Genomic DNA, 26,998 nt, shown 5'->3' with positions numbered 1-26,998 from the left:
GTTTTTATTACCGTCTCATCTATTGTTATAGAAATTTAGTCCTTTCATGATCTTAATCAAGGGCTAGTCTCCTCTTTTACCACTTGTCATCCCTCGTCTGAATGGAAATATATTCATGATGAATTGGGCTATAACGTATACTGATGATGAGATAAAGGGGGTAGTAATTCACGATATGGTAATAGGCTGAAAGAATATATGTTCATTTAATCTTTGATGGATATTCTTGCACGTGACAACTTCTTCCAGATATTACTGCAGAGGGATAACATGGTGTTGTTTGCAATGATGTATAAGGGGGTCTAATCTACTACAAAGACTTACTGAATTATTATCTATTGTCTTTGTTATGTTTCTCTTTTGTCGGTTCTACTTACAAAGAATAGCAGGTTAAATCATAAACACAATACCTGACTTTACCAAATAACCTAGCAAAACCACCCGTTTGTTGAACAACTATTGATTTTGTGTTACAATAAGCAGCCTACGCAATAAGGTTAACATTTAAGGTTGGCACTTTGGATTAGACTTTAGTCAAGGGTGAATATATGACAACTGCATGGTTACACAAGACTAGCCATTAGAATCCAAGGTCAGATAAAGCCAGCCAGTCAGTCAGTCAAGTGGCGGAAGTACTAGTACCCGCTCATCTCAAACCCCCCTTGATTTGATCCAGGTTAATCTGCAACCCTAAGGTAGCATTCATAACGGAGTTACCGTAGAAGAACTCCGTCCTAAACCACACACCACACATTAGCTTCTCTTCACCCAACCCATCTTCTCAAAAGAAAGAATAAACTCACCCTCCATTCCCAACATTCACATAGGCCTCCTTCGTAAACTTGCCCAACTGGACCAACTCCAACAACCACTCCTTAAGATCACCCTCAAAGGAGCCCTCGAACTGGGTATCAGGCAACAACGAGCTCACAGTGACTCCCGAATCCTCATTCACGTCCTCGTACAGCTTCCAGGACGTGCCGAAGAGGTTATCAATTGTGGCGACGGCCCCATTAGTCCAGCCGATAGGGAGCTGTCCACCTTCGTATTGCAGCCAGAGCATGAGTTCGTGGGCGGAGGTGGAGGTGGAGTCGCCCTTTGTGGGGGAGGTGATGAAGTCGAAGCAGACGTTGCCTGTACCATTTCCATGATTATTATTAGTACTGTTCTGGAAAAGATGGGTGCTGGGGAAATGTACCCTTGAAGGCAGTAGAATTCGTCCTCGACCAAGTATATTCCGCTGGGATGGACTCGATGGCGGAGATCTTGGTCTCCAGGTTCTGGGTTAGGCCGACGAAGGAGTATCCCTTCGGGACATTGTTGCTGTACAATTATTAGAAATATTCGGGAACAAGGGATTAAGGGAGGGAGGGAGGTGCCTTACGTGCTCTCGACATATTCGATATCAGTCACACTACTCCAAACGACCTCCTTCGTGCCGTTCGTGGAGGTAGTCATCTCGCCGTAGTCGGTGCATTGGGTACCGACGATCTCGTCGGCGTTGTAGAGCATGTTGTACACGATCCATGGCGAGTCCTGGAGGATGATGTAGTCGTAGTCGCCGCAGAGGGAGGTGGAGGCTTGGGTTTGGGCGCGGGTGGTGAGGGCGGGCAGCGCCAGCGCTGAGGAGGCGAGGAGGGGGAGGAGGGTGGTTGGGGTGAACATTTTTACTATATTCTTGATTTTTTGAAAGAGTGGATGAAGTTGAGTAGTAACGAATGTATGAAGGAAAGAAGAACACGCCAGGTGTGAAGGAAGTTACAGTGTGGAAAAGAGCATAGGATCGGGGTCAGGTTATAAAAGGTTAAGCTTAATATCGGGTGTTTCTAGATGAAACCTTCTGAAACTGCGGTGGGGAACGGAGATGGTCCTTATACGGTCTAGCATCGAACGAGGGTCTACGGAATTATAGGATTCTATGGATATGATATCTTTGTATATTGAGATGTAGTTGATTGAGGAATGCATTGATGAGGGTGGGCAATGGGTATGGACAATGTGAAAGCTTGTCCTTCTCGCAAGCATGTCGGGCGGGTTAGGGTCATGTTCCGTCTGACGGATCACTCACTGACTAGGACTATGATTGTAGAAGCCTTAGCATTGGCATACTATCACCCAGGGATAGGAGTATAATAGACTATATTATATCTCTACCAGGGAGACTAGTATCTTACCCATGACGAAACCTCCCAAAGGACGAGAGATGCCGTCTCAGCCGCAGAAAAGATTGCCACAGTACCTAGACCACGATTTCAGCCATCCACACGCACACGAACCACCCATACCTCCAAGCTGACGCGTCGAGGCTACACGGACAGTTCGTATCCGAGGATCACGGCCTGCAAGCGAAGGCAACAAAGGCAATCCAGGTATTAGGCAACGAAGGCAGCAAACTGCATAATTAGCCGCACAAGAATATCTACTCCGTTCATCATCCGCGAGCTGCATGTTCTACGGCTGACAGCTGATACCCGATGATCCCCCGAGATACCAGCAGGTTACATGCGAAGCGCTCGATCGGGGGATCGGAAACCAGCGCCCAGCAGGAGAAAAGGAAGCCATTGCCAGTCTTGGCAGGGACCGATGCCCTGTTTCGGCATGGTGGGTCAGCAGGGAAGTGAAAGGGCTGAGCTGATGGAGTGCTGGACAGCTGAGAGAGTCACTCCGTATAGATTAAACTGGGCAAGAAAGCAAGTAAGCAAGTAAGACATGTGTCAGGGCTGAAGATTAAAAAGTACAAGGTAGCAGCGGGATGGAGTAATTATCCCTGCATCAGCAAGATAGAGGAGGAGGGGATCGTCGATACCCCAGCACCGCCACAAAATATCGAATCTTATATCCTTCGGCGGGCTCGGGGTTCAACCCCTCCCGATGATGGAAGAACCAGATCGAAACCGGTTCACTCAAGTGGGGAAGGGAAAGACATGGGTTCATGCAACGCAAAGTAAATCACATCATGGGTCGCAGCGGATGCGATCGAGAGGATCAGCAGCAGCAAAAAAGCAACGTCCACGAGGCTGTGGCGCATGTCGATCAATATGTGGCTGTGCATTATAGAGGAGGGATGAGGAACAGGAACTCACTTTTTCATCACATCAATAGCTTTGTTCAGGATCCTTGGCTTGGTCTCAGCTAGCCAGGATATGCCAGTTAGATGAGATGATTGGATGGATCCCCAGACCGAAGGAGCACCATCGTGCCCTACTAGCTGCTTCTGCTGCCCCCCCCGGTTCGAGGTGCCCTATATTCGTCTCGGCCCCGAGCCATCCGCGCCCCTCTTCGTTCGTCTGCATCAAGCATAGTGGGATCGCTAGTCTATCCCGGCCAGATAGCCGATCTAAGACAGATTCACATGCGTGGTGGGCGTTTAACCGGGTGAGACTACGATGACCCAAATATTGGTCCCCGTCCTAGTAAGACGAACTCGCCCTAGCAGGGAACACGATCAATAGTGCAGGAGTGCAAAGACCAATGAGAACACCGTTACTCTAAACACTAGAATCTGTATGACAGCTATACACAGAACATTACGACAACAGATGGCTCGATAAACATGTACACATCCACATTCATACCCCGCTAGCACCCATCACGCGGGCTAAGTCCACTGGTATCAGGCACCCGGTCCCGGTAGGTTTTGGTAGCAAAGTCGAAAAACCGATCTACATCTGCTGTATTCGAGGCCACGCCAAACGATACCCGGATGGCCCCTCCCGACGGAAGACGACCAATGCTGATGTAGGTGTCCATCGGAATTAGGCCCTTGCGGAGACGACCTCGCACACGCCGCAGCGGCCGCGTATCAATCCGTAAAGCCTTCTCTGCAGGCCCTGGATTGCAAAAACAGCCAGTGCGCAGAGAGATCGAGGCAGCTGCTGATTCCTGCCCCACAATCCGCTCATCCACAATATCTCCCTTGGCGTCCAGGAAGTTGAAGCAAATGGTACCGCCGCGACGCTTGAGGTCGGTGGGCCCGTAAACTTCGGCCATTGGGGAACCGTCGCTGTGACGGAGTTCGAGCAGCCGCTGGAGGAACCAGCCCGTAAGGCAGCGCACTCGGGTGGAGATCAAAGACATGTTCACGCGCTCCAGCCATTCCAGACCCACTTGGACATCCGGAATAGACAGGAAATTCAGGGTGCCATCCTCAAACCCGGCCTCGTCAGCGGCCATGACGTGCCAGGTCAGCGCTACCCCCACCGTCTTGACTGTCCCGCCAGAGAACCAGGGCCGTGAGAGGCGACTAAGAGCATCGCGACGAGCAATCAGACAGCCCAGACCGGTGGGGTAGCCGAAGAGTTTGTACCAGCTGACCATGACAAAGTCAGGCTGGGGGTTCTTGGGAGACAGATCCAACTTCTGGGTAGGCAGGTATGCCGCAGCATCTAGGAGCACATCAAAGCCACATTGTTGAGCCAATGTCACCCATTCGAGAGGATGGCGGACTCCACTAAAGTTGCTCTGGGCTGGATAGGCAAATAGTCCCCGGTCACGGTTCGGACGGCCTCCTTTGGTCAATGCTAGTCGGTCTCGTCCCCACTCCCACCAGTGGCCGCCGAGGACTGATGCCAAAGTAGCCGGACTGACTCGGAGCTCCGGGGACTGCACAGGCACATAGACTGTGCGTGCATGCTTTGCTCGAGCGTACTCCCGGATTCCATTTACAGAATTGTGGTTGTCCGCCGTCAAGATGAACTGCTTCTGCCGGGAGAAGGGGTAGGATTCGCCAACAAGACGCGCTGCTCCCGTAGCATTCTGGGTGAAGATGACGGTATATGTGTCGGGAGAGGCATTAAGATAGGATAGTACATGGGCGCGCGCCTGCTCGACGAGTCGGGTGGAGTTCTCGCTAGTGGGACTGACGGAGTGCGGGTTGCCAAAAGCCTGCTCCGTGAGGCGTGCGTTATGAGCGTGATACTGTTCCTTGGCAGCGAGACCAGAACCGGTGTAGTCGAGGTATGTGTGACCCCGTTCGTCCAAGTAGCTATACTGGGTCTCCCGCAGATGATCCAGAGATGTCGTCTGGGCGTATTCAGGGAAGGTATCCAAAATGTTGCTCATCTTGTATATCTTATGTAGATAGAAAAAAAAAAGCTGTGACCAAATATCTGGACAGGTGGAAGGATGATTATGGCTGAGGAAGTATAGAAGACAGAATCGGGATGCTTAATAGTCCAGTTTACATGTCGTAGAGTGATGGGAACCACGGGAGTTATATAGACAAACAGGCACAAGTATATGAGAGTGACGAGGAGGGGTGAAGATAGACAGACGAGGAAAGGAGCATGCCAAATCATTATCTCAAACCCCTGTCCAACTCCAACATCCAGCTTTCGTCTTGCTCAAAATGGAAACATGATGAATGGGGGCTAGATGAAGGGCTCTACTGAGATACAGCTCTCGGTCTAGAGGAAGTGAAGGACAGAGCTGGCGCCGAGCGGTGCCTGAACGGGCCATTGCTGAGATGTGATGGCTAGTGAGTGGTGCCCTACAGGCCGGACGGGTATTGTGGTCGAGAGCCACTAGGAAGCACTAGACGCTCTGATCGACCCCCATGATGCTGTCAGATAAACTCTCGTCCGTCAGCCTCAAGCTAACACGAACGGCCTGTTCACGCCCCATGGTTCGTGCTACCCTGTTCCCTTCTCTCCCCCAGTCAGGTCGCTGCAAGCCACCCTCACAGCAGACCAGAAAAGTTTCCCTTGCACGGCCTCTGCTGCAGGTCCCAGTCACATCCGCTGCGTAATCCCTGAATTCTCATCGCCCCATTTCCAACAACGGCCCCTACATGGCATCTTTCCTAAACCTGACAATCCATGGCTGGCGGCTACAACCGACCGTCTCTTCAAGCCAACAATGTTATCATCGGAGATGATAACCCCGAATTCGCCACCAAAGAACTTCAGATGAGCAGGACTGGGCTGGCTGAAGGGCACCATTCTTCGTGTCCCATCACACCAGTCTGCTCTCTACAAACCGGATTGACTAGACCAGCTGGATGCGATCGACAATGCCACGCGCTGATCAACGACCACAGTAGTTTACTAGATCAGCGAATCGATCAAGTCCTACCTTTCATGGTAAGACCTGGACATGGAATAGATTTGTTCGTTCTCATGGATGCCGAAAAAAGACATTATTGAATCTACGCACACTCCAGTGTGAGCTACCAGCCAATAGGATTGGTGGATGCTATTAGCGATCCGAAGTCAAGTTTTCCCGGAAGGCAGCATAGGCTGCGCTATCCGCAACCGCGTGCACTCGAGCATACTAGTCAAACTCTGTCGCAGATAGCGCACGAGCAACGCGCTGATTAATTCTGAGGGAGGGGGAAGGTGGCATCCCCTCACGGCGTCATCTCGAGGCTCAGCCATACTCCCTCGCGCTGGCTTGCCGTCCTGGAGGAAGAGCCAAGACCTAATCTTACCTGCAAAGAAACCCGTCAACCTGATTATCTCTGTTCACATGTAAGAATGTTCGGATGAGGCTCTGTCGCACCGGGGGATTGCTCATTAGTCTGACGGGGGATGCGACCTTCAAGCACTCCCCAGCAGTAAACCCCTGGACACTCCTGTCAGAGTCATCACAATGACTATCATGCCGGCTAAATTTCATGATAACGGCTTCCCAACAACCGGCTATGTTTTCGGGAGAGGACAGGATTCGTTGTTGACATAATAAGGACATCAGCTATTTGGACTGCATGTGGTGGGGTCTGGAATTAATGGGCGACCGTGCGCGCCTTGACCTTGGTGATAATGGGAGTGTGGCTGTCGCGAATAAGTTGTGGAGACGAAGGATGGAAGGATGGCAAGGCAAAAGGAGGGCAAAAGGGAAGGAAGGGATCACGCGGTGGATAGGAAACAAGAGGGACTCCGGCCCGACCCGTTCATCTGCCCGCACTTTTCTCTTCTTTTCTCGTTTCCCCATGAAGTCTTTTCCTAGCACTAACATGCTGTTCCTATCGCCTTGAATTATTGGGGGGGGGATTCTGAATGGATCATACTGAATCGGGCGCCAACTCCTCTCAACAAAGTTACCTATTTATCCCCAATTATAGGATGCTCTCCATACCCCACCAGTTCCTTAACATCGCAATTAAAAACCAAACCCTCTCCGATGCATCGTCTTCAAGACGCCTACGTCACTTGCAGTGGTTGGATTAGCCCGGGTCACGAAGGTTGCCATGGACTCATTGGTGTATCTCATATGCGACCGTATCTAGAGTCCGATGGTAGCGGTCAGTGATAGTCGATTCGGACCCGAGGCACCCATGCTCCCTATACTAGCTCTATTCCCATGGCTAAGCTCATTCTTGTGATGAATAGGTCGTCCCTCTATCACTCCATTATTTGTCAGTAACCCCGGTCGGATTGCAATCTGGGCTGATGTGCTGCAAGGATGACGCGCCATTCAAATAACAACCACGTGGGTCAGGGTAAGAAAGGGATACGGGCATACTGCTAATGTCAGGGACAGTCATTCATCCAGCAGCCAAAAGGACATGTCTAGAAGCTATGCGTAACATCAAGCTAGGATACACAGTGTGACTGGTCTACATGTTCACACCAGTAGGTCAGGGCTAAAATTGCAACACGTACTGTAGGGGCTAAAAGTTGCTACGAACGCACAACGCTAGCCTCAGCAGCGACGATGATAACGTCGAGAACCTTAGATAAGCGCCCTATCAGACGTGCAGGCAGTTATGCTAGCGCAGAGTCCCTCGGTTGTCAACGGGCCTATCGAGATATCACGAGGACAATTCGCTGGACTGCATTAGCAACGATGGAAAAGGGGCGAGGCGGAGCATCCCTTGCCACCTGCACATTTCCGCAACTATTCAATCTGCCTTTACCCCCACCACAGACCGATTGTGGACGAAATAGTTGGAAGAGTGTTAGGCCAGGTTTACAACGACCGCCCTAAGAGAAGCCCCCTTCTATTCAATGGTCGGGAAATCCAAATAAGTCACGACATAGACCGACTCCACCTACAGTGCAAAAAATACCCAATAATAGTGAAGGTCTATTCCTCTATACCTAGTTACTGAACATTTCGGGAGATGCAGATATACCACTTTGACGAGCACCTAGTCCGTGTTATTGGTTTCCAAGTTCGCCTAAAGGGAAGACCGGAAAGTATTTGTGTGCAACAGAACAAGCTCACTAATCTCTTGAAGGCGATTGATAACCCCTCTGAAGTAATACAGCAGAGAAATCCCCATAGAGCCTTAACGGGGCGGGCTAACAGGCGCTCATGTTACGCATGCAGTAAGCCTCGCAGCACACCGAAGGATCACAACAGGCGCACTCCACGAATCCACAAATGATATGTGCTTCATATGACAACCGAAAAAAGGCTTGGAAGTCTGCCGCTTCGGGAAATTTCGAGCATCGCGGCCTATTGGTCAAGACGACAACACAATCACGGAAACTGACGTCGGATTATTGCCCACCAATCGGTGACTGACAGAGGGGCTGCGATAAATATAGGCTTGTAATGGTGTTGATTTGTCATTCCGCGATTGTCACTGCAGACTTGCAGGGGACTTAACACATTTGTAGCATGTGAAAGAGTTGTCCTATTTGACATGAAAGTCTAGTCTAGCTCTAATTCCGCGCATGTTTACTTGCATACTAGCTTCAGGCTTTGTCGGGCGGAGGAAGCACTGACATAGGCTACATATAAACGTTCCAGATAGATCCCATTGTTGTGCTGGAGTCGATAAGACTCGCTCTACTAACCAGATTTATGGCGAAAGGAGGGTTACTTGCCGAAGCACACTAGCTACCAAATTCCATATTCCTGAGATGTGAATACCGTAGCGCAGCCCACTGTGTTATATTTTGGGTTGTACTTGTCTTAAAGCCCGGCAAGCATATCCTTATATGTATTACCTTATTTCTTTCCATGGTCAGGGAGAGGCGCTTCAAGACTCATAGTTAGATCTATATCAACCAAGCCCTGCCCTATGTAATGTTCGTTGTCGGTAGCGGATTATATTCATCCAGTCAACACATTGTCTTCGCTCTGATCATACTCAGGTATGACATCTTGACAAGTAGAAGGAGATCTTCATGTCGGATGCCGTTCAGATGTCTGAACGATATATTCCCTAGTCTACTCATTACCCATGGTGTCATTGTCGAACCCAGCCTTGTGGAAAGTGCCGCCAAACTTATCATGCAGCAGATCCATCTACGTATGGCGTCTACGGTGACAAGAATATATGCGGACAGTATTCTCTTATTTGAAGAAGCAAGCTGATCGGATTGCTTATCATACCGGTATTCCCAGACTTTACAGATGACTACCCAAATGTAACCATGGCAGCGAACCCAGGACAACCAAAGTCAATCGACAGCCATAAAATCTTCACAAAGAAAGGATTATTGCTTTCGGGGAATATCAAGAATACGGCGCCAAGATCATCACCATGATATCAGCGGCCGGACTTAGTAACCGGACTTAACGAGCAAATCCCAGGATCCATAGTATACAAGGATATCTGACTATCGCACACTGACCATCTTCGGACTCCGTTCTTTGTTCCGAGTTGCAGAATTTCGCTGCTCGGTCTCCGTGAGAATACGAGCGACTCCTTTGTCCCCTACAAATTGCAAGGACTCGTGCGCCACCACCTTTCAGCGACAACTTCCCGCAACAACAGAATCAAACCAAGCCAGAACTACCTCAACCGCAATGGACAAGGTCCTAGTGGTCGTAGGCGCCACCGGCCAACAAGGCAGCTCCATCTTCTACACCATCCTCTCCAACCCCAAATTAAGCCAGGAGTATACCATCCGCGGCACAACTCGCGACCTCAACAGCCCAAAATCCCAATCCCTAATATCCAAAGGCATCGAAATCGTCGCAGCAGACTTCGATGACCTTGAATCACTCCAACGTGCCTTCACAGGCGCACACGTGGTGTTCGCCAACACCCCAACCATCTACGACGGCCGCACCTACGAGCACGAAGTCACGCACGGCAGAGCCCTAATCGACGCCGCGGTCGCCGTAGGCGTGCCCTACTACATCTACTCCACTCTGCCCAGCATCTCGAAGATCTCCCAAGGATGGCTAAAAAACGGCGGCCATTTCGACGGCAAAGAGGAAGTGGAGCAGTACATCCGTACGCAACCCATCCGAAGCGCCTTCGTCGCACCAGGCTCATTCATGTCGAATTTCCATGAGACCATGGCTCCGCGACGCATGGAGAATGGTGAATACGCTTTGCTTTTGCCTGTTCCACCTCATGTGAAGCTGCCGTTGATAGATACGGATGATGATCTGGGGAAGTGGGTAGCAGCTATTCTGGCGGATTTCGATCAGTATGAGGGAAAGGTACTTTGCTGTGCTACCGCAATGTATAGTTTTGAGGAAATAGTGGACACTATGAGCCGCGTGTCGGGGAAGACGGTGGTGTATCGTGAGGTGCCGGAGGAGATCTGGAAGGGGTTTTTGCCGGAGGTGATGAGGGATCATATTGTGGATATGTTTACGCTTTTCAGGGTCTTTGGGTATTATGGGGATGGGACGGAGGAGAAGGTGAAGTGGTCGGCGGAGCAGGCAAGGGGGGAGTTGACTACGTTGGAGGCATATTTGAGGAAATATCCACTTAAGCTTGAGCAGGTGGATTGACAGTATATTAATTGATTGCAGAATGGGATAGCAGTCTGATGGTAGTGGGATGACTATGGCGTCTCCTACGTAGTCGATTCTTCATATATACTATTTTGTCTGTCGCAGAAAATAATACGAGGTCAACCCTCACGAAAACAGCATGAAAACTAAAAAGGTATGCTAAACGCAGTAGATACACCCCAGACCAGTGCCATGCATCTAAGCATGTCCATTCATGACGACAAACCCTATCTCAATAATCGAATCCCAACTCCCCTCCGGTCTATGAATCCCCAGAACCTTCAGTCTCTTATCCGCCAAAGCAATCACACCCTCCCAATCTTCCCTACTCCTCTCCTGCGTATTAAGCATCTGCAACATAGTGACATCGACATTCCTGTCTAGTCAGCACACTCCCCTTAGCAGATCATTGAAGGACGAGGATCCTACTCACCGCATATACCTCTCCTGCACCCGATCCACAACCCCCGGACGAACCGTCACCACCTCAACCAACAGAATCCTACTACTATTCTTCATAGCAGGGACCAGATTCCGCAGAATCCGCGCCGCATTCTCATCAGACCAATTATGACAGACATGACGAAGGAGAAACACATCGCCGGGCACAGTCTGGGGAGCGAAGAAATCATGAGCCTGAAAGGATACCCTTTCACTCAGATGAGGGGGTAGTGCCACACGGCCTTCATCAACGGTATGTTTGTAGTACTGCACCACGAGGGACAGATCCTCGTATGCGTTCGCGAGAGCAATGCTCAGGAATCCAGAGGATCCTCCTACCTACAAGCACCCACCCATTAATTATCGTCCAAAAGTAGAGAAGTAGGAAGAAAAAGGAGTGACTTACATCCACAACAACCCCCCTCCCCAACTTCCCCCAATCAAACCCCCCAACTACAAATCCCAAATCATGACCCCCATCCATACCAACCGCCTCCATCGCACCCCGAAACCGTCTCTGCTTATCAGGCCTCTTCTCAAAGAACTCAAACACGCTCTCACCACCACCAATAGCCAAGCTAAATGCACTATCTTCCGCTCTCCCTTCCTCTATCCCACTCCGACTACATCTCGTTAACGCCTCTGAAAGCTTCGCACTAGCTGGAAACACCTCCTCCACTGAATGTCCAAACCAATCATAAAATGGCGCATTCATCACAAGAGCGGCTGAAGGAGCCGTATGCGCGACATGGTCTGGTTCCGGTTCGTGGAAGATATCATTGAGGAATGATTGGCGGAGGAGGAGTCGAAGGGTTCGTTCTGGGAGATTAGTTTGGGAGGATAATGTGGCGTAGCTGATGCTGGACTTCAAGGGGATTAGGGTAGGGATGGAAAAGTGGTAGAGGACTTGTTGGACTGCTAGGTCAATTGTCTATCGTTTATATCATGTTGTTAGTAGGGTAAGTGTGGGTTGGATAGGACATAAGCATACGCTCCAGCATAGTTCGCGGACGACCTGCGCTGGCCCGAGAGCGTAGTTGCGCAGAGTCTGGGTGTCTTCAAGAATGGCTATGCGGGCTGATTCCACGGCCGGGTCATTGTTCGGATTGGGGAAGTCGGGGGATCCGGTGGTAGCTGTTGATGGGTATGGCAGGTTGTGTGACTGGAGATGGGCATCGAGGAGCTGGGCGTTGGCGGTGATTCGAGCTGCGAGGTCGGTGAGAGACATGTTTCTTCTAAATGATGATAACTCTCGGTGGAAGATGATGTAGTAGGAGAGATTTGAGTGCAAGTCATCGGAAATAAACAGCTACCGGCTTTATACTCGAATACCTCGTTACACAGCGTAGGGCAGAATTGGCATCCATGGCAGGGCTTGCCGCGCTCTCGGCATCCGAAGGAACTCACCAGATTGGATCAATGTCCCTGCCAATACGCAAGGACGTCCCGCTTCATTGGCGGTCTTTGTGCCATCAGCCCATGCCAAGTCAGCGACAGGGGGGAAACCAGCTTCACGTATGCAGTGCGACAAAGAGAGGTTTGATTGAGAAGGTCACCAGATATCATGACAACAGCGAGGGTATTCCGTCAGCATTATCCATGCCTATCTACTCCTATGAGATTCAAGGTTGGGATTCCTACAGCAAAGCTCGGCAAAGAAACCGCTCAAACGCTTCCATATGCTCCCCCGGATCCATCATCGAGAAATGATTCACCTCGCTCAGGACCTCGATATGGAGATTTTCTCTTCCCAACAGCGATGCCCACCCATCCCCACTAAAGTCCGTCCGGTTCTCAATTAACCAGAGCATCTCACGCGGATCATCTGGCCGGCGCTCCGGCCGAGGGCAACTAGCATCCTTGCAGATTCCGTCGCGTGCGTACACTATGTGAGTCTCGACGGACGCTCCAAGTGGTTGGATCCGATATGCGTCCAGCAACCGGATAAAGGCATTGAAGTGTGGGATCAACCAACCAGGTGGCGGCTTGCCACTGGTCCCGAAGAGCCCGATGCTTTGGAAAAAGTCGTACATTCTCTTTGGGGGATTCTCCATACCGATTGGGTTGGGTGAGTCGATAAGAATAAGCTTGGCCGTTGTCTGACCGTCTTGCGCAAGCTGGCGGGCAGCTTCGTACGCGCAAATTCCTCCGGCAGACCAACCGCCCAAGTAGTATGGACCGTTCGGCTGACGTCGACGTACTTCCAAAAGGTACTTTGCTGTCAGCTCCTCGAGGCTGACTGTCATCTGCTCCGGTGTCTTCATCCATGGGCAGTTCAACCCATACGCAGCTGTGTCGTTGCCAAGATTCGGAAGAGCGGAGTAGGATGTGGCTGACCCGGATCCATCGGGAAAGAGGAAGAGTATCTTTCTGGCTGTCTTGGGCTTACCCCACAGCAAGATGGAAGTGGCTTGTGGACCAACAGATGGATGGAAAGCGGGCTTAGGAAGCACTAAATGCTGTGGGGAAGTCTTCGGGTTCACTTCAAGACCAAGTGCCTTTCCGACCTCTTTCAGGTTCTCCTTCTCCATTAATATATTAGAAGGCAGGGTTATGTCGTATGTCTCTGATATGGTGCTCACAATGGTAAGAGCGAGTAATGAGTCCACGCCGATATCAGTGAACGCCGTGGTCGGTGTCAGCTCATCGATTGATACACCCGCTTCCTGGGCGATCGTCGTCCGGAGAATCTCCAATACAGACACATCCGACTCGTGCTCTGAAGTTGCAACCGTCTCGTAGCTTGATGTGTCATCCTCGGTGCTCCGTTCCAAGGAGGATGTGAGCTGAGAAGAGTCATCTTCCACCCCAAAGAAACCGATCAGATCCTTAGGGGTGGGATAGTCTACGAACAACGAAGATGGAACATCAACATCCAGCTCCTCTTGAATACGACCGCAGATGGTCAGCGATAGCAACGAGTCAATCCCGTAGTTGGCAAACTCTTCATTAGCCCCCAAGTCTGATGGATGGACGCCCGCTTCCTTGGCAATGATGGCCATTACGCGCGCTGCGATGCCGCCCGACGAACCTACCGGCTCCTTGGGGTTTGGAGCTGAAACTATTGGTACAGATGGAGGACCAGTTTTTCGGCACACCGGTTGATTGTTGACCGGCGCTTTTGTGGGCTGCACTTCCTGATTCCTGTCTGCGAGGCGCGACTGCGTCTTGGGCGGCAGTAGTCGGTCGAGAAGTCGTCGAGGGACCCCTTGGAACTACACACATTAGCTATTTACACCATCTTAAATTTAGAGTATGTGGTTACCTACTCGGATCCCTTGGTACACTGCCACTACAGTCTCACCCTCGAAGATGTATGTGTCACCCACGTAGGTTGTCCCCGTCTCCAGCTGCATTCGGTTATACACTTGGTACTGCTTGCCTTTATCAAACCGCACGGCACATCGCATACGCTCCCAACCATGGTTAATAAAAACCTGCTCTTTGGAAGGAGTAGCATCGCTGGCGTTCATAATGAATCCAGCAATATGCCCAAGACAGTCTATCCAGCACGGATTGAACACGAAGCCGTTATGGTCGATCTGGAAGGACACCTTGGCAGTGGCTTCATGATTGTCAAAGTCTAAAACAACCTCTTGCATCCCTTGGTAGCTGGTCTCATATTGCACGAGAGTGGCAAACAACTGGTATGCTAGACGTCGCTTGAGTTTGTGCGCGTCGCCTTCTTCCGCGCTGCGATGCAGGGAGGCAATTCGACTCCGTACCAAATGTGCATGACGTTTCCATTCAGTTAGCCATGTCTGAACCTGCTCGGTGATGTGCACCACATATGCAGCGTGCTCAACGGTCTTTTTACCGTTGCCGTTGACACTATACAATCGGAACGAAATGTCATTTATTCTCCAGTCTGCTGATGCAGACACATGGAAGACTTGCGATTCAGTGTCTGGTCGAGAAATCAATGGGTTTTGCACCTGCATGTCAGCAACATCTAGTCCAACTGTATCGGTGTAGTTTCCAATTGCCTCCAGCATGTGCTTCGAGATAGTTATACCAATATCGGCATAAAGTGACTGGGCTATGTCAGCATATAACAACATAATGCTACGTGGTTACCTACAGATGGACATAGCATCGCGCCATTAACAACATGACCTGCCAATATTGGCGCCAGCCTTGCGTCGTGAATATCTGACTCAGCCAAGAGGGTAGATGTTTGTGGGCCGTCATTCTGCTCGAGAACTCTCTGGACAGATGGAGAAAGATACTGGGGAATGCGCGGAAACGACACTGCTTGCTGTCCCGCAGGAACCAAGCCTTCCCCTTTCAAGAGACAAAAGTTGTTCCTGTATTGAATCCAATAATTCTTCAGATCCCAATCATACCGCGGCAGTTGGAGGACCTCGCGAGCACCAACAATTCCGCGATGATACTCGGCCCACTGGATGTCAATACCATGGGAGTAAAGGACTTCCAGGCTTGCCGATAGTACACTCCAGGAATCCGAGCCTTTCCGGAGCGATGCAATTGCAATGCTTTTTGCACCGAGTATGCCCTTTACCATGCCTGAGCAGGCCAGGTGCGAGCCGATGTCCACCCATATGGTTTTCTCGTTGACTAGACCAGTCTTCTCTGCTGTGTTAACAGCACCCTGGAAGTTGACTGGCTCACGACATGCATTTTTCAAATAGCAAGCTCCAAAAATATCTGACTCGCCAGTTGGAATGACCCTGCTCAGAAGAGGTGAGATATATGGAATTGATGGAACACAGTACTGAACACCCGCAGCTATCGCCATGAAGTCATCTAGAATCGGATCCACTTGTGCGGAGTGAAAGGCATATGGTATATCAAGCTGGACACTTTCAATGCCACGAGACGTGAGCCAGTCCTTCAACTGCATTAACTCTTTGATCGATCCGCTCACAACATTACTAAATGGTTGGTTCAGGCAAGCCAGAGCGCACCCTGTGTTCTGTAGCTCGCCCTGGATACAATCTACGGACCCCTTCACCGCCAGCATAGCATGGGTCCGTGGGGTGGTCTTCTCCGCTAGCAAGGTAGCCCGAGAGCCCACCAAATATATTACACTCGACGCTGTAAGAACACCCGAAGCATACAGTGCAGGGTACTCGCCGAGGCTGTGGCCAATAGTTGCCGATGGAATCACCCCTAGAGACTTCCAGTAGTTGTATAGAGCCATCTGAATGCAAACCAAGGCGAGGTGAGCTACCGTGGGCGATGCTTCCTGATGGTTGATCATGATACCATCAATAAGAGGCACGAAGCTTGGAAAGCCCATTTGGCTTGCGATCTCATTGAATCGCGTGACGTCCGCCCTGAACGAGGGTACCGTGTCGTAGAACTGTTTGCCCATACCGACATAAAGGGTTCCCTGTCCGGTGAACGTCATAACAATGTTTGGCAGCTTTCCCGGTGGAGGAACTGGTCTGTGGCTCTCCAGGCCTGGCAAGATCTCCTGCATCCGGTGTAGAAATTCCCCTGTATCAGAGCCGGACACTATGACCCGATAGCTATGGTGGATACGTCGGGCAGTGGTGGTATAGGATAAAGACGACAAGGATATACCCGGGTGTTGCTCCAAATATGCTATTAGGGAACTTATATTCCCCTTGAGAGATTTGATGGTTTTCGCTGTCACTGTCACTACGTGCTTGGAGCGAGGATCCGCACCCAACTTGCTCTCTCGGATCGGCGCATCCTCGAGGAGCATGGCGGTATTACCTCCTGCTGCGCTGAAGTTATTCAAGAACACTGTTCGCTTGGATTGCGGCATCTGTTCACGGAGCCAAGGCGTAGGTTTGAATGGAATATGCACGTTGCCCTGTTTTAGGCCAGTTGGGTAGGTATGGTTTATCCGGGTCTTGATGCCACAGTGCGGTGGGATCATATCATTTCGCATCATCAGTAGCACTTTTATCAAGGATGAAACTCCAGAAGCAGACTCGGCATGGCCCATATTAGCTTTTGCTGTACCCAAGTACAGGGGGTTTTGTCTGCGCATATTAGGCGCAAATACAGACAGGACCGATTTCATCTCTGTGGCATCCCCGGCCTGGGTTCCAGTGCCGTGCATTTCGACGTAACCCACGTCTTGGGGGTTGACTCCAGCATATCGCATGATCCGATTGAACACGGTCGCCTGGTCGCCTTCAAAAGGCCGGGTGATGGAGTCTGTTCTACCACAATGGTTGGTGTATGCACCACGAATGACGCCAAAGATGGGATCGCTATCCTCCAGAGCATCCTCGAGGCGTTTGAGAATAACGGTACCAACAGCGTCTGAGCGACAGTATCCGTCCGCTTCATCATCGAAAGCATTGCAATTGCCTGTCTCATCAGTCTGAATTTCTCACATTAAATTGGTCAGACTAACCTTTAGCCGTCAGAAAGTGGCCCCTATCCAGTCCACAGAAGTTATCAGGGTTCGTCAACACATTCACGCCTCCAGCCAGGGCTGTATCGCATTCACCTCGCCATAGGTAGGCACACGCTGTTTGAATAGCCGCGCAGCTGGATGAGCATGCCGTGTCGATACTCAGGCTGGGGCCACAAAACCGGAAGAAATAACTGTGCTGTCAGCACACTAGTACTTCAGTCATCAATCGAGAGAACATACCTGATCCTTCCCGGAATGAAGGCACGATTTCCTCCCGGGATAAAGTATGTGTCAACATTTTGCCCGCTATTGACCTCGCGCCAGTCATCACTCGTCACCCCATAAAACACCCCGATGCGATCTCCTTGGGTGGACGGTGTCGCATTTGGCACCAGCCCCGCCATCTCCATTGCCTCATATGCCGTAGTGATGGCCAATCGCTGTGCCGGATCTGCATTCTCGGCCTCCCGGGGAGACATATTGAAAAAGCGAGCATCGAACACCCCAGGCTCCTTGATAAAGCAGCCATACTTGACGCGACTGGTGTTTTTGGTCTTGCCAGTGGGATCGTAGTGGGCCTTCCAGTCGAACCGATCCTCGGGAATGGTGCGATGTACATCTCGACCCGCCAGAAGCATCTCCCAGAATTCTTCATTGGAGCCAGATTCTGGGAAGCGTCCAGAGAACCCAATAATAGCAATGCTTGATTGAGAAAATTTGCCAGTTGGGCTCGAGAGAGCAGGTGATACAGCGACATCTCCTATGGATTGCACGATTTTGACCCCGAGAAATGCTTCTTGTGATAAAGCTGAGCTGATGAGCGATCCGCTTCGCGTTGAGACTTGATTGATCACGCATACTGTAAACTGGCACTGCTTTAACTCCTGAGAAAGAGATGCAGCAATGAAATTCCACTGGAGAGGCTCACAGAGGGCTTCCTGGACTGCTCGATGCAGCAGACTGCGCAGGTCAGACGCTACAACAACTTCGCCAGAAACGGCGCAAATAACTTTGGTCCGTTGCGTGTACTTCAGCAGTGAGAAGTCGTGGAATTCGCCCACAATATTCTCTGCATCGTCCTTCCGGAAGAGATGCGACGCGTGGTACGGCAGCTCAATAGGAAGTAACGAGTGCTTCCAGGCACACGATAGAAGGAACTGGCCTAGAAGGCGTGGAGGCCCACTAATCGAAACATTCGTTCGACTGACTGAGCTGAGGTATAGACGAGCTACAGGAGGCAACCCCTGTGGCTATCAGCTTCTGATCTCCTGAGTTGTGGATTTGACACACCTTCTCAACGTTGAAGCACCGGATTGCACTTGATGCTTCTGGCTCACAGACCCCTACAATAGCGGACCATGATTTCTGAGATCCATCTATATTAAGTTCAAGGTCATTTCGCAGGATCAGCGATTGCAACGCTGTCCGGAACGCAACGGTGACGGCTTCAACCGCAGCAGGGACAAGCTCTGCTAAGGTTTGGGAGGTTGCAACTGCTGCTGCAGAAAATGCCCCCGTGCAAGCCCCAATCAGGAAGGTACTTTCTGGTGCAGGGTATGTTCTTCCTGCTTGCCCATAGTGCCTACATAAAGTTTAGAATCATGAATTGATGAGCATGTGGAAACAGACCTTAACGGCTCACCTAATAAATTGGCCAAGCTCCGTCGCACATAGCAGGGGCAACTTTAACGCTGGAGCCGCATGGCAGTTTTCGTGCTGGGCCAGCAGGTCAATGAGGGTAGTAAAGTAAGGGAACCATTCTTGCTGATGCAAGGGGAGATTCCCGACATATCGCCGCAACTGATACCCAACGCGATCAAAGAAGTCGGTGAGAACTGCATTGTCCTTCACGTGCAGCAACGAGTGTAGCGTCGACTCGAATGCCACCGTTTGATCACCGAAAATGAATACTTCGGCGACTGTCTCCATCTTGCTCATGGCTGAAGTGTCGGTTTTTGTACTCGATTCTTCCAGCATTGTCCTAACGACCATGTTCATAAGATTGGAAAATTATTTTCTATCAGAAGGTGTGAGATTCTCCCTTCCATGATCTGACAGACATCTGGAGGAGCAATGTATTCATAATGTTCGAAAGGCTGTTCATTTGGAATTAGGGAGTTGGTATCCTAGTATAACACGAGGCGACAGGGGTTTATCTCCGAGTACTGCTGACACGCTAGATAATAGTGACCTAGAAAAGTCTATACCCTGGCAGTTAATGCCAACTAACGATCGAATGATGTCCGAACATGTACTTTCAGCTGGGTCTTGGCCCACAACCTTTGCTTGAGGGGCGTCGCTGACGCCGCAGATACGGGTCGATTCTCGGAGAGTTCTGAGAAAAGCGAAGCTAGCGCAGATTCCCGTTATGCCATGGCGACAATTAGAGAGTTTGGATACTGTTGATGTACAAGTGTTGTACAGATGGAGAATCATGCAATAAGCATGTTCCATAGCTGCATTGTCACACTCATTTGATCAGTCGCCACATGCAACATATGATGTAGGGACAAGCACAAAGATCACAATATCATGCTTTCTTGGGCAAACTACGGTTACTATCAACATAGGTGGTAGGAGTTCAAGAAGATAATGAAAGAATCAATACTTGATATTCCATCTAGTCTACAGCCAACCACTGTCTACAATAGAGGATTCCAGCTGCCCGATTTTAAATATTGGCTGTAGCACTTTGCTTGACCATTCGCCACTATCACTCTAAATGAGATGCCTCTAGACTATCTTCCCATCAACAATATGGCACTCCACCCAGCCAGTCACAAACTGAGTTCTGTTTGAGTCGGCAAAATTCTCATGATCGGGAAAAATGACTTCCTTGTAGTAGGGGTCATTCCGAGCGCGGACATAATCCTCCACATCACGAAAGATAATCTGGGCCAAGCAGTCGCAATCAGAAGTATGGCCCTCTGGAAGGTTTCCAAAAATACGCTTCATCATCTCTTTTGTCTCGGACGTGTTGTGCGTCTAGCAGCGTCAGTAGCTTCTCCCTCTCATAGTTTCTTAGCCAACCTACCAGAGTGTATCTGACAATACCCATCTTCACGAGATGGTTTCTCACCAAAACAGCATGGTGATCACTTAGATAACAATGATACTCATCCTCAGGCATACCTGGCTTGCGGTAGCCGTAAATTGTCAAGGCGTAGAGGCGTTCAGAGGCCATCGTTAAATACAGTACCGATGAATTGCGGTAGGAGGAATGGCACAAAGCGTTGGAGTTACATTTCAGCAAACGTGAGCGTCTCCAACTTAAGGGCATTCCACCAAGAGTCGGAAGATAATATTCGGTCTCCGAGGCAATTCCACATGCTTCCGTGGAACACAAGACATGACATGTGGAGCTGGAGAAGTTAAGTTTCGGTGTCCGGAACGCTTAGTGACTCCGATGCGGAATACACAGTTCGGGGAATACAGATGCCATGATGTCGGTATCTCCGTCAGATTTTTGGATCTCGTACAGATCTGTAAGACTTCTTGCCGCCACTGATATTGACCAGAATAATCCCTGTCAATTAGCGTTAACAGCACCAGCCTGAGGGATGTCTTCCCATAGAAAGGCTGTCAGCCTTACGGGCTAGCTCGGGTATCACGACACATGCCCTGTGGGTGCCCAGGTTCCCATATCTGGGAATGGCGCACGTGGCTTTGCTGATATATCCCCGTCCTTTGTGTTGTCGAATATTACCATCGGAGGCGCGATACAATGGCTATCATATATTGCTTTCTTAAGTAAACAAGTCGGTTAGATAGCAGTGCGAACAAGCTCTGCGCGACTGGATTTTGGCCCTAAGCAGGTCATATACATGGAGACAGCCGACTAACGCTTACTTCGGATGCTCACACCTGTAATGGGGTTTGAGAATGTCTACTGTATGTCTGCTGGATTTGTAGTGTGTTTAGCAATGTCAGCTCAGTGTGGTACTCCGCAATTGCATGATATGGATCTGTAACGACTGCGCCATTGTGTTGTACTAGATTCAGCAGTACCCCAATAACAAGCCAGCGTTTTGCAGCACGACGTAAACAGCATAAGTATCAATCGTAGTACTGATATCTCATCACTCTCACAACAGATGCATGTGCCTCCCTTACCACACTCAATTGGCTACAATATCCTTTGGTTGCATCTTCTCATGTCCATCAACAGACCCACGATCGTGCCCACTCATAGGCCGGAAGCCTTGTCGAAAAACAGGACTCTCACGGACCTGTTCCCAATCATGCAGCATATACCCGTTTTCTACTGAGCACTTGACTTCATCGTGACCGCGGGGAATCATCTCTGCTTCGTACGCAGTGATCGCCTCCTGCAGAGTAGCAGTCCCAGCCACTACCTTCTGAATACCAGCCAAAAGATGAGATGTATCACATATGCAGTGATTGAGACCCTGTCCTCTGTCTAATCATCCGAATCACACCATCATTAGTACATCACTATGTTCAGTTACTGCAGGGTTATCTTACACGGCGGCATCGGATGCGCCGCATCCCCAACCAACGTCAATCTTCCCTGTCGATTATCCCAAGGCTGAGTAACCCAGTAGCTGATATCAGCTTTATGGACCTGCGTATCATCCGGGATCCAAGTGAACGAGGACCGAGCTGGCTCAGCGAGACTCTGGGCTTTCTCGCGGATCATATCTAGTCTTTCGCGGTAAGTTGCAGGTTGACCGTGGTCCATGAACCAGGCCATAGCCAAATGAAATATCCAAGATTCAGGGTGATCGGGACCATCAGGCATGCTCGAGACTACCCAATCAGTAACCCACCCAAAGTGAAGTAAACAAGATATGAATACCTACTAGATTGGAATGCATGATACGACCTATCACTCAAAGCCAGATAACTCGTCGGAAAACGCTGCCTCACATATCTAGCTTTCTCGGCATCGTTGTAGGTAACAGTCATGTTAGTATGAAAAATAGGGAAGCGGCTAACAGCCGCCTTTTCGGCCGATCCCATGGCAAACTCACGGACCTTCGAGCGAGGCCCATCCGCACCGATGAGGATAGTTCCAGCAACCATGGAACCATCATCAAACAATGCAACTACTCCTTTATGGCTTTCAGTGAACGCCACATCGATCAGATTCTTTCCATACTGGACGTCAATCCCCTTGCTACACAGATCCCGCATCTTACTGCGCGGAACCCGCAGTCCTTTGGCATACGGCACACCGGCAATCAAGTGACCAGTTTCTCCGTGGATGATGGGATAGTTTCCGCCCGCGTTCAGGGCAACGTCTGGGTTGCACGAGACGGATTCCATGTGCGCAAAACGGTCGGCGGGGAGGAGGTCGCGCAGACGGTCGAGAGACCAGTGAATAGCCATCGTCCATTCATTGCTGCGATAGTTCATAGACACTTCCTTTTCGAAGATGGAGTAGCGGATGCCGGCCTGCGGCACGTTAGACGGTTACTGTTACCTAGGGAGGGGTATTTGGCGAAATTCTGGCGGCGTGGGGGTCAAGTCTACCTTCTTGAGAGATTGTGCGAGGATAAGGCCTGTGATACCTGCGCCGATGATAAGAACGTGTGTGTCCTCTGAGCTGGGGACGGTCATGTTGGATGTGAGTCTGTGTGCAGTGGTTCGATGGTTCAGTGATGAATGTGGCAGAGGGGAAGGAGCGGGGGTGGTATAGGAGTACCATCAGGCAAGGGTTTATTATTGTATCTCATCTAGGTTTGGGTATTATCACCTGATTCAGCCACATGCCATAACCCATGCTTTCTGCTTGTGCATCGCAAGTAACAACATTTGCTGTATACGGGAACTTGCTGGCGCTATACCAGTCAGGGTCACTGTACGACGGAGGCCATTTCCGACCATACTTCAGCAAGCCGACAAACTGCATACTTACGCGGCATTTTCCCTTGTTACGGGATGACCGATGACAAGTGTTTTCTTTTCCAGTTTTCTAGATATACTGGCTTCAAATTCGGGAAAAGATAAAATTTCTCTGAAATGAACGTCCTATTTGTCAGTCTAACAAATCACATTTTCTTAGGACTTGTTTCGAAGACGAATGTTACAGTAAAAGAACAAAAGGCCAATTGACTTTAACTTGGCCTGATTAGCTAGTGGAATCCATGAAATAGCCCCTCCTGTATTTTCCCGTTTTGCTTATGTCCGATATAGTAACAGTCTAGGTCTTTGGAGGCGTCACCCCCTTGCGCCTAAACTCATACTCTGATAAACGCCCCACTCGCATTCCATGGCCTGATGGTGGTTAAAATTGCAATGCTGACTAGCTATCAGGTCTCACAGAGTCTCGGGGTCAGATTGCACAGCTGACTACATCCACTTCGGGTCTCGCTTTTGCTGCAAGAGGAGGAGACGAACTCCACGAGTTACTCAATTGGGCTGTTTCAGAACCTCGCCGATACACATGTCTTTCCAGCTCCTAATACACTGACACCATGTTTCCAAACTTTCAGAGGAATGGCATTGACTCAGGTTGTTAGTTTAGGTCCTATGTTTGGACTTGGTGCAGCTGCCCTTACATCGGTAAGTCTTCGAGCTCGAGGCGGCTTGTACTGATGTCAACAGCTGCTCGCATGCATCGTTCTCTACGTATGCTACAATGCGTTTCTGCATCCACTGAGGCGGTACCCAGGCCCCAGGCTATGGGCTGCCACGCGGCTACCATGGTGCTGGTACCAGGCTCAAGGCCGGCTATACCAGAAGCTGCTCGAATTGCATCTACGATACGGCCACATCGTGCGAGTAGCTCCGAATGAACTATCTTATAACTCAGAGGAAGCATGGAGAGCTATTTACGGACCGCGATCGGATGAGATGGGCAAAGATCCCGTCTTTTCGCTGCGAACGCCAACTGGCGTACAAAGTATACTTCCGTTTCAAGGACTGCCTCAGTCGAAACTGACAGAGAACAGATATCCTGACGGCAGATAGACAGACACATACGAGACAGCGACGGCTTCTGTCGCATGCTTTTTCCGAAAAAGCTTTACGTGAGCAAGAAGTCATCATCCAGGGATATGTAGACCAGCTCATGAGACAACTGGCCGCTCGAGCAAACGATAGCCCGCAGAACATGGTAGACTGGTTCACCTTCATTGGTATGTTATCAGCTGTCTGAACTTATTTCAACAATTCTCAAATCAATAGCATATGATCTCATTCGTGACCTTTCCTTCGGCGAAAGGTTCCATTGCCTGAACACCGCGGAATACGATCCCTTCGTGAGATCTATCCGTGCAATCTCCAAAGAATTGACTTTCATCCAAATGTTCGCCTACTACAATCTACTCTCTTTTCGGCAGCTATTCATGCCCAAGTCCATTGCGGGAGCACGGGCACAGAACATGCAGCGAGTTATTAAAACCGTCAATTGTCGCGTAGCTCGAAACACCGACCGCAAGGACTTTTTGCACTACATCCTCGCTGCAATGGAGACGGAAAAAGGGATGTCACGGGCAGAGATGAATGTCAATGCTTTTTCCTTCAGCATAGCTGGGTCAGAGTCGTCGGCGACAGCATTGAGCGCGTTCACATACTACATTCTATCGCATGTGAGTGTGTACGACCGACTCATCGCTGAGATCCGTGGCGCATTCGAGAAGTACGAGCAGATAGATATCTCTTCTGTCACCCAGCTGCCATATCTAAACGCCGTACTGCAGGAGACTCTGCGTATCTACCCTCCTGTAGCTGTGACTCTACCCAGAGTTGTCCCAGCCAACGGCGCAGTTATTGACGGTAAATTTGTACCCGCTGGAGTGACGGTGGGAGTCAATCACTTTGCATGCTACCATGACCCACGCAACTTCTACCGTCCACAGGACTTCCTACCTGAGCGGTGGCTGCCAGAATGTCAGGAGAAGTGGCCTTTTTCCATTGATCGCCCGAAAAGCTGCCAACCTTTCTCCTTTGGGCCCAGGAACTGCCTTGGTAAGAACCTAGCGTGGGCCGAAATGCGACTAATAGCGGCGAAACTGCTGTTTCTATTTGATATGGAGCTGTTTGAGACAGGAAAGGCTTGGGCTGATGGACAGAAGGTCTTTGGGTTCTGGGTGAAACCGCCGTTGTTAGTGAGATTGGCACCGAGAGGTGACCAATGATAATGTGTGAGACAGAATGCATATCGCATATATTATCCGGGAGGTGAAGATGAGATTAGATTAATATGTTTGGTCCAGTACTTCTCTCTGCAGCTGCTAATGCCACCTTTAGTCCCTTGCCTCATAGCTCACGCCAACCACACATTGTCGTTAGTGGCATTCCAACGCTAATCCTCGATAACTTACAAAGCCACTTTACATGCCCGGTCTGCTGCTCAACGGACTGCATTCCACCCCTTGATAGCAATATATGCGTACGCTTAGGCCACCCATGGTTTTTTTAAGTAAACCCATCAGTACTAAAGCTATTCACCTTTTTTCTCCTCGGCCAGGAAATCCACGAACTTCTCCCCCTCAGTCGCAGTCTCAGCCACAACTACATTCCCATCCCTCATCCCCTCCATCTCCAACATTTCTACCTCCTCCTTGCTTACCGGCACAGTCGCAAACCTTCTCAACGCGGCCTTGTTGATTTCCGGCGTAAGCTCCGTCCCCTCGCCAATCAAGTACTCAAGGTACTCGAAGTACCTTACGAAGAATCCCGGTGTAGCTGTGTTCATAAAGACAGCTTCTTCGTCGAAAGGGTTACTGAATCGATGAGGCAGACGGATAGGGACGATGATCAGGTCACCTGCTTTGGCATCAACGTCGGCACGGCCGGGGCTGTGGAAACGGACGGTTCCTTTCTACAAGCCGTTCATTATCAGAAGACCTTCACTTCTAAGAACTGGGAATATTATGATAGCGAGATAATCACCGTAACGTAAAACCCCTCATCATGCATCTCATGGGAATGGAACACGGGACCCTCGCTGTGAGGCGGAAGGAGACTTTCGATTGCGGCGAGACGGTATTGAGTGTGCGTCCCGTCTTCCATAACGCGATAGAGGTCTTTTCTCGTTAGTAAGATATTTGAGCACAGGTACGGGAGTATGCAGGAAACCGGTTGTACATTGTCCCAATCGACGCCATGGCGTCTTTTCCGGCTGGTAGTGATGGATGGATAGGTTCTTTGTGTAGGATAGGTCGACGCGGTCCATGATCTTGGTTGTTACAGTGGAGCTATTTAGGTCATCTCTACGGGGAGTAGCATTGCTAGTAGTCTGTATATAATTGCTTCAGTTGAGTAGGTCGGAACCCGACGAAGAGTACACTGGCTTGGCGCCGGGTTTCCCCTCATGACAGTTCGGGAGCTGACATGGTTTGCTTTCGGGCTGGTTGTGAAACATTGCTTTGAAAATCAACTACTAATCAGATTGATACTTATGCTTGGCTATCGGAGGTTATCGGCATAAGTATGGGCTGATGCTGCGATTGAGCATGTGGTGACCTTGGAGTGGCTTTCCCGGGATCAACCTTGAGGATCTGCCATAACCTGTGCCATGCTTGACAGCAAGGTTAAGAATGGAAAGTGCTAAGCGAGTCCATGAACAGTATCCTGGAC

The 26,998-nt window shown here is 50.0% G+C and overlaps 8 protein-coding genes across 8 annotated transcripts; 2 read left to right on the top strand and 6 right to left on the bottom strand.

Annotated features, from left to right (window-relative positions):
* Positions 1–513: 513 nt before the first annotated feature.
* BO87DRAFT_410690 (concanavalin A-like lectin/glucanase) lies at positions 514–1,820 on the bottom strand. The gene is made up of 4 exons (XM_025626360.1): positions 1,385–1,820; positions 1,199–1,323; positions 804–1,134; positions 514–734 (listed from the first exon to the last, which is right to left on the bottom strand). Exons 1-4 carry the CDS (start codon positions 1,663–1,665, stop codon positions 647–649), a joined length of 825 nt encoding a protein of 274 aa, XP_025474700.1. The 5' UTR covers positions 1,666–1,820; the 3' UTR covers positions 514–646.
* A 1,759-nt stretch (positions 1,821–3,579) lies between these two features.
* BO87DRAFT_369460 (aminotransferase class-V) lies at positions 3,580–5,061 on the bottom strand (the record flags this gene model as incomplete). The annotated part of the gene is made up of 1 exon (XM_025621979.1): positions 3,580–5,061. One exon carries the CDS (start codon positions 5,059–5,061, stop codon positions 3,580–3,582), a length of 1,482 nt encoding a protein of 493 aa, XP_025474699.1.
* A 4,641-nt stretch (positions 5,062–9,702) lies between these two features.
* On the top strand, positions 9,703–10,644 carry BO87DRAFT_320373 (NmrA/HSCARG family protein; the record flags this gene model as incomplete). Its single annotated transcript, XM_025619894.1, has 1 exon — positions 9,703–10,644. The coding sequence occupies one exon, from the start codon at positions 9,703–9,705 to the stop codon at positions 10,642–10,644; it is 942 nt and encodes a 313-aa protein (XP_025474698.1).
* A 201-nt stretch (positions 10,645–10,845) lies between these two features.
* Positions 10,846–12,354, bottom strand: BO87DRAFT_449108 (O-methyltransferase; the record flags this gene model as incomplete). Its single annotated transcript, XM_025628334.1, has 4 exons — positions 12,080–12,354; positions 11,495–12,019; positions 11,081–11,427; positions 10,846–11,023 (listed from the first exon to the last, which is right to left on the bottom strand). The coding sequence occupies exons 1-4, from the start codon at positions 12,314–12,316 to the stop codon at positions 10,846–10,848; spliced, it is 1,287 nt and encodes a 428-aa protein (XP_025474697.1). The 5' UTR covers positions 12,317–12,354.
* A 371-nt stretch (positions 12,355–12,725) lies between these two features.
* On the bottom strand, positions 12,726–19,441 carry BO87DRAFT_449106 (type I polyketide synthase; the record flags this gene model as incomplete). The annotated part of the gene is made up of 7 exons (XM_025628333.1): positions 12,726–14,303; positions 14,358–15,122; positions 15,170–17,400; positions 17,447–17,640; positions 17,690–18,693; positions 18,740–19,031; positions 19,092–19,441. The coding sequence occupies 7 exons, from the start codon at positions 19,439–19,441 to the stop codon at positions 12,726–12,728; spliced, it is 6,414 nt and encodes a 2,137-aa protein (XP_025474696.1).
* A 741-nt stretch (positions 19,442–20,182) lies between these two features.
* BO87DRAFT_410688 (FAD/NAD(P)-binding domain-containing protein) lies at positions 20,183–23,032 on the bottom strand (the record flags this gene model as incomplete). The annotated part of the gene is made up of 8 exons (XM_025626359.1): positions 20,183–20,434; positions 20,484–20,718; positions 20,999–21,177; positions 21,487–21,517; positions 21,620–21,869; positions 21,935–22,219; positions 22,273–22,867; positions 22,946–23,032. 8 exons carry the CDS (start codon positions 23,030–23,032, stop codon positions 20,183–20,185), a joined length of 1,914 nt encoding a protein of 637 aa, XP_025474695.1.
* An 857-nt stretch (positions 23,033–23,889) lies between these two features.
* BO87DRAFT_449098 (cytochrome P450) lies at positions 23,890–25,554 on the top strand (the record flags this gene model as incomplete). Its single annotated transcript, XM_025628332.1, has 5 exons — positions 23,890–23,929; positions 23,964–23,977; positions 24,020–24,317; positions 24,367–24,552; positions 24,602–25,554. The coding sequence occupies 5 exons, from the start codon at positions 23,890–23,892 to the stop codon at positions 25,552–25,554; spliced, it is 1,491 nt and encodes a 496-aa protein (XP_025474694.1).
* Positions 25,555–25,859: 305 nt separating this feature from the next.
* On the bottom strand, positions 25,860–26,431 carry BO87DRAFT_320258 (cupin domain-containing protein; the record flags this gene model as incomplete). The annotated part of the gene is made up of 2 exons (XM_025619888.1): positions 25,860–26,240; positions 26,312–26,431. The coding sequence occupies 2 exons, from the start codon at positions 26,429–26,431 to the stop codon at positions 25,860–25,862; spliced, it is 501 nt and encodes a 166-aa protein (XP_025474693.1).
* Between the last annotated feature and the right edge of the window lie 567 nt (positions 26,432–26,998).

Source organism: Aspergillus neoniger, assembly GCF_003184625.1.
Source record: "Aspergillus neoniger CBS 115656 unplaced genomic scaffold BO87scaffold_52, whole genome shotgun sequence".
Classification (NCBI taxonomy): domain Eukaryota; kingdom Fungi; phylum Ascomycota; class Eurotiomycetes; order Eurotiales; family Aspergillaceae; genus Aspergillus; species Aspergillus neoniger.
The sequence above is the reverse complement of the archived record's forward strand: the minus strand, read 5'-3'. Positions and strand labels throughout refer to the sequence as shown.

Bases quoted from the DNA above. Each gene is read 5' to 3' on its own strand.
- BO87DRAFT_410690 (XM_025626360.1), bottom strand. From the start codon at position 1,665: ATGTTCACCCCAACCACCCTCCTCCCCCTCCTCGCCTCCTCAGCGCTG. The intron at 1,135-1,198 runs GTACATTTCCCC...GAAATGGTACAG, and splicing joins GAATTCTACTGCCTTCAAGG to GCAACGTCTGCTTCGACTTC. The intron at 735-803 runs GTGAGTTTATTC...TGTGTGGTTTAG, and splicing joins GTGAATGTTGGGAATGGAGG to GACGGAGTTCTTCTACGGTA.